The sequence below is a fragment of the Chenopodium album genome, chromosome 3 (genome assembly GCF_948465745.1).
Source record: "Chenopodium album chromosome 3, dcCheAlbu1.1, whole genome shotgun sequence".
Taxonomy (NCBI): Eukaryota; Viridiplantae; Streptophyta; class Magnoliopsida; order Caryophyllales; family Amaranthaceae; genus Chenopodium; species Chenopodium album.
Window position 1 is genome coordinate 65,317,910 of NC_137836.1, and position 8,503 is coordinate 65,326,412.

Here is an 8,503-nt window from a genome sequence, read left to right on the forward strand (position 1 = left end):
TAATCATGTGAAAGTGTTCCTCACTTACGCCTGCTCTTTGCGCCTAGGCTCCAAGACGCCTAGCGCCTCAGTGCGCCTTTTCATACACTGATTGGGCTTTTCATACATTGATTGGGTTGTGGTAGGTGGTGCTCGGTGGAAGTGGGGATTTTTATTTATCTTATGGGTTAAATTTTATGGAAAATTTTGTTATCTAACAGAATATTCCATCCATAAAACTACATTTGGGAAGCCATTGAGATTAAAAAAATGTTTATTTACACTATTGAGGATTCTCAAAAGCACGGACAACCCATTGGGAATTTGAAAAATCTCAGAGTACAAACAAATAATGACTTTGAAAACATTTTCATTGGCAATTCATAACATTGTTTCTATGCTTGTTATATGTTAGTTTTTAATTTATGATTTCCAAGTGGAAAAAACTAAGAAGCGAAAAGATAAGAAGATGAAGAGACCTGCTTCTAAAGCACAAAATGTGGGTGTTAAATCTCCAATACATAAAGCTAACATAGAAGATTTGGGAGAAGAGGAAGTGGAAGTAGCACAAGTGGTGGAAAAAGTGCAAGTAGCAAGTGAAAGAAGATGAAGTAAAATTAAAAGAAATTCAAGAAGATGAAGAGCCTAGACCAACTGTGTTAACGATGAAAGAAGAGCTCGTAAGTCTCAAATATGACTTTGCACTGAAAGATTGGTTGGAAAGGAAAGAAAAAGGAGAACTTCATCTTTGGTCTACTTTATATGTTGTTTGGAATCAAGAAGATTCGAAAAAAAAATAGAGTTGATTGCATAGACACTTGGGATAGTAGGCGCTTAGATGATAATCCAAGGTTGATCATTAGGAGCATCTCAAAAGCGGTTGTTGATTTTCACGCTGATAAAGAATTTCATGGTTATTTACATATAACACCGAGAACTTTCTTTTTTTTGAAAAAAATAAAGAGTATCATTTGAGGTTGGATAAATATACGATTGATGTGGATTGCATTTTGACTTTTAGAAACACGAACCCAGTCGAGGATGAAGCTAAATTTTTAAAAGAACATTCAGCCAAACATGATATGTTGAGCTTGGATGGGATGATTTTCAATAAAATTTTGGGTGGGGTTAAGTTGCCTTATGGTTTGCAGCATTTAAGGAAGATAATGGAAATGAAAAATGGTGTTGTGATTAAAAATTACCCAGCCTTTGGGACTGGTATGTACGATTTAGTTTTTATGAGCTGGCGTAAAAGGAATGGGCTCAAAGATCAATACCTCTATGTGATTATGGGTTTTTCTCTTTTATGGGTGAGTCGGCATGCACCTAAAAGGAATTCTTTGGATTCGCAAATTCATGATAATTTCTTATATCTTGTCGAAGTTAAACATGATTTTGCAAAGCGTATACGAGAAAACACTCCACTTTCAAGAATTTATCACACTAGTGGTAACGTAGGACACTCCTACAACTCTGTTGGTACTAATGATGCTGAAACTCCAAATTGGTATAAAAACAATTTTCTCAAATATGTGAGATTGATGCATGCACATTTCAAGGATAGGAGTCAAAGAACCGGATATCCTTTTATTCATAAGGCTGACAGTGAAGATTATTTGAATCGTCAGTATAGTGAACTTGCTACCGGCCAGCTGGTTCCTTGCTATTTGGAAGATCTTTTTGTTAAATTGTGCAAAGAAGGTTATGTGTTAGGTGGAACTTTAATATAGGTCTAAGGTAGATTGTTTGTAAGTGACTATTCCTGTTGGTTGTGGCTGTTATACTTTAATATTAGTGTTGATATTGTTAATTGTTTGTTTAGTGTTTATGGTCATATTATTGTTAAAATATTGGGTTGCAAGTTGCAACTGAACCTTTTGGAAATCGTTCGTCATGGATATTGCTCAATCTGGCTGATCCGTTTTTGTCACATTTTGGTTCAATCTTTTGGGATCTATGAGGCACATTATAGCTCATTCTGTGGTTGACGGATGGTTTCATTTTTTATCATATCTCTTTTATTTTCAGTTATTTTCTGTCACCCAAGATGCACTTTTTTTTCCACTGTATATTCCCCCTACCGCCCCCCTTGAAATCCCGTCTTCTCCCTTCCATGGCTATTTATTTGAATATGTATGTATATTTAGTTTTGGTCTCTCTTGCATAACTTGGTACATTATTTGTCCATGGTTATATTTTATCTACTGTAAAATATTCAAAATAAGACTTTTTTGTCTGAGGTTAAAATGTTTTCACTTCTCAGAATTTGTCGATGTTTTTATAAATTTACTACTAGAAGTAGTTTAAAATTATTATATATATTAATTTGACCAGCCAAAGACTAGAATAGACCCGGTCAACAATAACTTATTGTAGACCCAACCTTCTAGTATACCATATGAATGTGAGTATATCATACGAAATGTGATCATGTTACTACAAAAGTGAGTATATCATCCTGAAACTGTTATGTAAATGTATCACTCAACAAGTGAATTTATCATTATAAAAAGTAATAGTAAATTACATCATTCAAAAGATGATTTTTAAATTTTATCATCCTAAAGATAATTATATAATCTCATTAAATGGTTTAATGTGAGATTATATAATTCAAAATATAACTCACAAAAAGATAATTATATCATCTAAAAAAGTGATTATATCATCTAGAATGTGATTATATTATTTGAAAGTGTTAAATTTTGGGTCTACAACAATTTATTGTAGATCGAGTCCATCCGTATATTTTAGGAGAGACAATAGCAGCTCAATCCTAGAGAATATAAAATCCATACATTTTAAAAAGTATTTGAGGGGTTACTATTCACCCCTGCTTACGTGTCACTCTTGGTTGTTCTTCATTCTTTGTTTGCTCCCTTTCCCTTATTTAATGCTCTTTTTCTTTCTGTCAAGTCTGCTACCTAAAAAGAGTTTCATCTTTCCCTGTGCTTGGTTTTCCGTTTTCATCTCTGTTAAAGTTTATTGTTTTGTTCGGTTAGTGTTACAACTGTTTTGGTTTCTCTTCGAGAACTGCTACCTATTTCTTCTTGAAAATGAGAAATTCTCATCCTGAACTAAGTTGAGGCATAAATGACTCAACTAAGATAAAAAAAGGAAATTAAATATTTCTGAAATCAATAAAGAGGGTGTAGTACATGTGGGCGTCATGAGTCACTAAAGCACATTTAAAAAGTTTTAGGAGGGGGACCTCACAAATGTCAGTAAAGGAAACTCATTTTTTTAGTGTGAGGATGAACAATTTTCCCAAATTAATGGTGGGGAGAATATCTTTCCCAAAAATTTTTCACCAAAAATTTTCCCCAAAATCTCATCAAAATTTTCCCTCCCATTTTTTTACACCAAACAAATAATGTATTTGCTTAATTTTTCCCCATTTTTGTTCCACAATAATAATCGTAATTGCAATTTTATTCCCCATTTACACTGATCCCTACGCTGCAATTGAAATAAGAGAAGATCGAAATTTTCCCAAATTTAATAATTGAAGCTTGGACCTGATTGCTGGGAGTTAAGGTGGGGAGTGAGGTTGGACCTGATCTGCAGCTGAATGAGACGAGTTTGTGGAGTGCTTGGACCTGATTAAGAGACGAGTTGGTGGCGAGCTTAGTAGCCTTAGTAGGTTGTCGACAAAATGGATGATGGTGGTGACTGTGTGAATAGAGAAATTGAAATAATTGAGGTAAGATCTCAGTAATTCAGAATTTTAGGTGTATTAATTCACATTTGTTATTGTGTTTAGTTAATTTAATTTTAAAATTGAAAACATTGAAGAAGAATTGGTTAAACTGGACATGCAATTGTTGTATATAGTTGATGTATATCTGTGTTTACTGTTTTGGCACAATTGAAGTGGAGAAATCGCATGGTGTAAATTGTGGCCTAATGTGTTATTTATTATGCATTCTTATCGTGTGGTGTAATGAGTTTGGATCAGTTCATGTGTTGAGTCCTTGTGCTGTATAAAGTTCTTGTAATTCCCTCCCTAATTGCTGATTTGAATCTGTTCCCAGTTCTTGTAATTCCCACCCTAATTTCTTATCTGGTTCTATTCCCATATTAAGCAGAATGACTGTGTTAGCTCAGATAGTAGTTTAGATAGCTCAGACTGTGATGAATATCCTAAAAGTGTTGAGAACGATGATGGATGGGGGGGCTTTTGACCTGAATAAGGAGCCTTCATATGAGGGTCTTCATTCTGTTATTATCAATAGGGACTTTATTGACTTGAATGAAGACTGTATTGTTGGTTTAGAGAGGGAGTTAGACAGTGGTACAGGTAGTGTATTACCTCAACCAGAAGTAGGAATGGTGTTTGGTACCTGGGATGAAATGAATAAGTATTATCGTGGGTATGGGAGGCAAGAAGGGTTTGGTGTTGTGCGTATAGGTGGTGGGAAGCCATCCTCTAAAAATGCTGGGAAGTCAACTTCATATCGCACTTATGTATGGAAGTGTGAGTGCTATGGGAAGACAGCATACATAAGGAAGGTTAATGGTAAGAGGGTTGTGGTTAAGGAAGAACCAATGGTGAAGAAGAAGGCTAAAAAATGTGATTGTCCGGTTATGATGTATGGGCAAGGTAATGATGAAGGTGGTTGGTTGTTAAAGAAGGTTTTGAATGAGTATAATAATCCAGTGAGTCCCGAGTTGACCAAACACATAGCTATGTATAGGAAGGAGAATATTACAAAGCACTTGGAGAATAGGATTGAAAATGATCCTGGCTCTGGCGCACCAATTGGACAGATTTACAACAATATGGCTAGCCAAAGAAACGGTGTTGGGAATATGGGATTCACTAAAAAAGATATTCACAACTTGGTGAATAGAAAGAGGAGGTTGAAGTTAAAAATGGTGATGTGTCGGCTATGTTGGACTATTTTGATAGGATGAGTGCTGATAATTAAATTTTTTTTCACATGAACCGTGTTGATGAGAAGGGGAGGTTGAAAGATATAATGTGGGTTGATGCTCGAAGTAGGGAGGCATTTAACTATTTTGGGGATGTCGTATTTTTTTATTCGACGTACCTAACAAATGAGTATAAACTTCCATTTTCGAATTTCGTTGGGGTTAATCACCATGGTCAGACTATTCTTCTTGGATGTGCGTTGGTTTCTCATGAGAATGCGGAAACCTTTGAGTGGTTATTCAAGACTTGGATGTCTTGCATGAGAGGTAAAGCCCCGGCAGCAATCATGACAGATCAGTGTGCAGCGATGAGGAAGGCGATTAGAGTTGTTTTCCCCATGCCTCAAACACGCCATCGGTGGTGTATGTGGCATATCATGAAGAAGTTTGGGAAGAAACTTGGTGGTTTGTCTAACTATCCGGATGTGAAAGAAGAGTTGCAGAATGTGATCTACAACAGCATTACCCCGGAGGAGTTTGTTGATTCTTGGTGGGAAGTTATAAAAAAGTTCAAGCTCGAACAATATGATTGTTATGAATGGCTTGAAGGTCAGTGTTTTGGTACTTTAATAACTGATGTTCATAGTCCATGCTTGCTGTGCTGTTTCTTATATTGGTTAATTTTTGTTGGTTATGTTCTCTCCTACCTCTATTCTGCCTGATGCCTGATGCCTGATGTACTGGTTTATGTATTATGCTTCCTAGCAATGCTATATGTTGGCATTGGAGTACCATCCATTGCATTGGATGGTACCATCATGGCATTTGATGGTACCATCATGGAGTTGGATGGTACTTCTTAAATAAAGCAGAAGAGAAAGTACCAAACCATCTTGGGATTAATTAGTACTTAATTTAAATTTGATGGTACCAAACTGTTTTGTAAGGTATTGTATTTTACTCAATGTTATGTTGCATTGTTATAAGTTTTCTGAAATACAAATATTTGTTGTTGTAGGCCTGTTTGAGGAAAGGGAGATGTAGATTCCCGCGTATGTGAAGGATGTGTTTTGGGCAGGAATGAAAACAACTCAAAGGGTTGAGAGCATCAACAGCTTCTTTGATGGGTATATTCACAGGCAAACACGCCTTTGTGAATTTTCTCCAAACTATTGCAAGGCCATGGAAAGTCGCGCTAGTGATGAGCAGGATGCGGACGCGAACTCAACCCAATATGTAAGGCCTTTGCTGTCGGAATTCAGGTTGGAACGTAAATTTCAAAAAGTGTATACTGATGCAAAGTTTGTGAAGGCTCAAAATCAGTGCAACCAAGTGGCGTATGTGACCCCTGTTGGGCCAAAGAAGATGTTGTCACCTACTGAGGAAGAGCATTTTTTTCAGATCGTGTTTGGAAATATTGAAAGAAAAGGAGGAGAGAAGTCCCCATGCAAAAGAAGGGGCAAAATAGGTTGAAGGAGTATACAGTGTTGTACAACAAGCAGAAAAAAGAGGCGTATTGTGATTGTTGGCACTTTGAATGTCATGGGATTGTATGTAGACATATCATTAAGGTATTAGACATGAATGGTGTTACTGAGGTCCCTCCCATGTATATTCTAGATAGGTGTAGAAATGATATTACTAGGAAACATACCCTTACCAAAGTTGCTTACCATGATGCGTCCAAAACGGAAGATGTGATTAGAAACGATAAGTTGATGCTTGTTGTTGAACCTGTTATTATGCGTGGTTCAACATCTGAAGAAGTTGTTGAGTTGTTGATGGATATGATTCAGTATATGAACATAAAGCTTGATGAACTAAAAGTGTTGGCTGAAGGTTTAGGACACGGTTCTGGCGGTGATGAAAGGCCTAGTGGTGAAATTGTTGAGATGGTGCAACAGGCTGTTCCTCCTACTGTAAAAACTCCGAGTTGCTCAGTTAACAAAGGCAACACTCAACCAGAAGATTCACCGAATTCTAATGTGAAAGATCCTGAACCTCGGGAGGGGGGGGAATAATAGAAAAGACAGACCAAAAGTCTCTCGATTTGTGTCACCGATAGAAAAACGGGGTTCGAATAAGCAGGCCAAGACAGGAGGAGGCAAGAAGAAACAGGTAATGGGAACAGAGACCGATGTGGATAATGGGATTGTTCATACATTGAGCTTGCAAAGCGAGGTAAGTGTACTATTTTTGGTGTGGTTAGGGCGTACTAATTATAGTAGTGTATGGTTGCTTATCTTATTGCTGCGATTATGGTTGTGGTGCAGGTACCATTTCCTCCTAATATGTTTGGTGGTCAAAATTTTCCACAACAAGTATATAGTAATTCTTTATGCTAAATGTTTACTGTATTCGTATTCTGAATACAGTTGCAAGCCTTATAGTAGGGTGTTTTTTCACAGGGCCAATATACAGTTGCAAGTAATGGGAGTGGCCCGTCAGCATTCAACGGAAGGATGTTAGTAGGTGGAATTCACATGAATGAGCACGCTGATGCAGTTAGGTACTTCACCAACAATGCGTACCTTGGGCAACAACATTTCCCCCCTACGGCCATGTATTGAACAGCAGGTTCCCTACTAACATGTCCGTACATCATTTGCAACAGGATTCAAATCATTCAATTATTAATTAATTTTTACAATAAACACAGCTGGATGTACTATATAATTGGTTAGATAAAGTAGTGTGTTGTGTAGAATATTAACGTATCTATATGTGTCATAATGGTATCATTGTGTTATCATTTATACCAATGAATCATATGGTATCTTATTTTGATACCATTACCAATGGGAATGATATCCTAAATGCATACCATTAAGACGTACAATGGTACTAGTAGTCGATTTGGGTTCCCCCAATATCAGTTACGATGGGACATTATGGGTTCTACCAATATACCAATAAGACTAATAATGGAATAAATGAGACCGTACTGAATGGGCTTTTATACTGACGGACTCATTGCCAATGAAATAAAATTGTACTGTATGGATAATGTAATCCTAAAAGATTCTCTATAGTTATTTTATAAATATGCTAGGCCACATACTTTATTGGACCTTATTCCATTGAAAGAAGATTATATCTTTGAAAAAATTAAACAAAAATGTCGAACCAAATGTGAAAGAGTAGACTTTATGCTTGAAGGGGGAATTTGTACCGGTGAAGTCACTGAAATTTTTGGTGAATCCGGGGTGGGCAAAACTCATATTTTTTTGCAGATGTTGTTGACGTGTCTTTTGTATCCGGGGGATGGTGGTCTCTATGGATCATCGATAAACATACAAGCATGTCCGGTTTTCCCGGCTCAACGACTACACAGTCTTAGTGTGCATTTGTGTCCTTCCCAAAGTATTGATGAAAACCCACTTAGCTTAATACACGTTAAAAAAATTGATAATGTTAACCAGATATTTCTAGTTCTTAACCAAGTGGAGTTGATGGTGATTAACTCCCATGAAGGATGTAGGCACACAAGGGTTGTTGTTCTTGATTTAATAGCGTATTTGTTTAGGCATGAGCACGACAACACATATTATGGCTTTATGGAGCGTAAACGAACGTTACAGGCTGTAGCACGGAAAGTTAAAGAAACAGCAAGTAAGTATAATCTTGCATTTATAGTTGTTAACGAGGT

At 36.7% G+C, this 8,503-nt stretch overlaps 2 protein-coding genes across 2 annotated transcripts; both read left to right on the forward strand.

The window, feature by feature from the left end:
- The first annotated feature begins 4,140 nt into the window (after positions 1 to 4,140).
- On the forward strand, positions 4,141 to 4,896 carry LOC145625220 (uncharacterized). The gene has a single exon (XM_081678293.1). The coding sequence runs from the start codon at positions 4,141 to 4,143 to the stop codon at positions 4,894 to 4,896; it is 756 nt and encodes a 251-aa protein (XP_081534419.1).
- Positions 4,897 to 4,922: 26 nt separating this feature from the next.
- On the forward strand, positions 4,923 to 6,875 carry LOC145625221 (protein FAR1-RELATED SEQUENCE 8-like). The gene is made up of 5 exons (XM_081678294.1): positions 4,923 to 5,463; positions 5,620 to 5,706; positions 5,873 to 5,894; positions 5,994 to 6,260; positions 6,413 to 6,875. The coding sequence occupies exons 1-5, from the start codon at positions 4,923 to 4,925 to the stop codon at positions 6,873 to 6,875; spliced, it is 1,380 nt and encodes a 459-aa protein (XP_081534420.1).
- Positions 6,876 to 8,503: the final 1,628 nt, after the last annotated feature.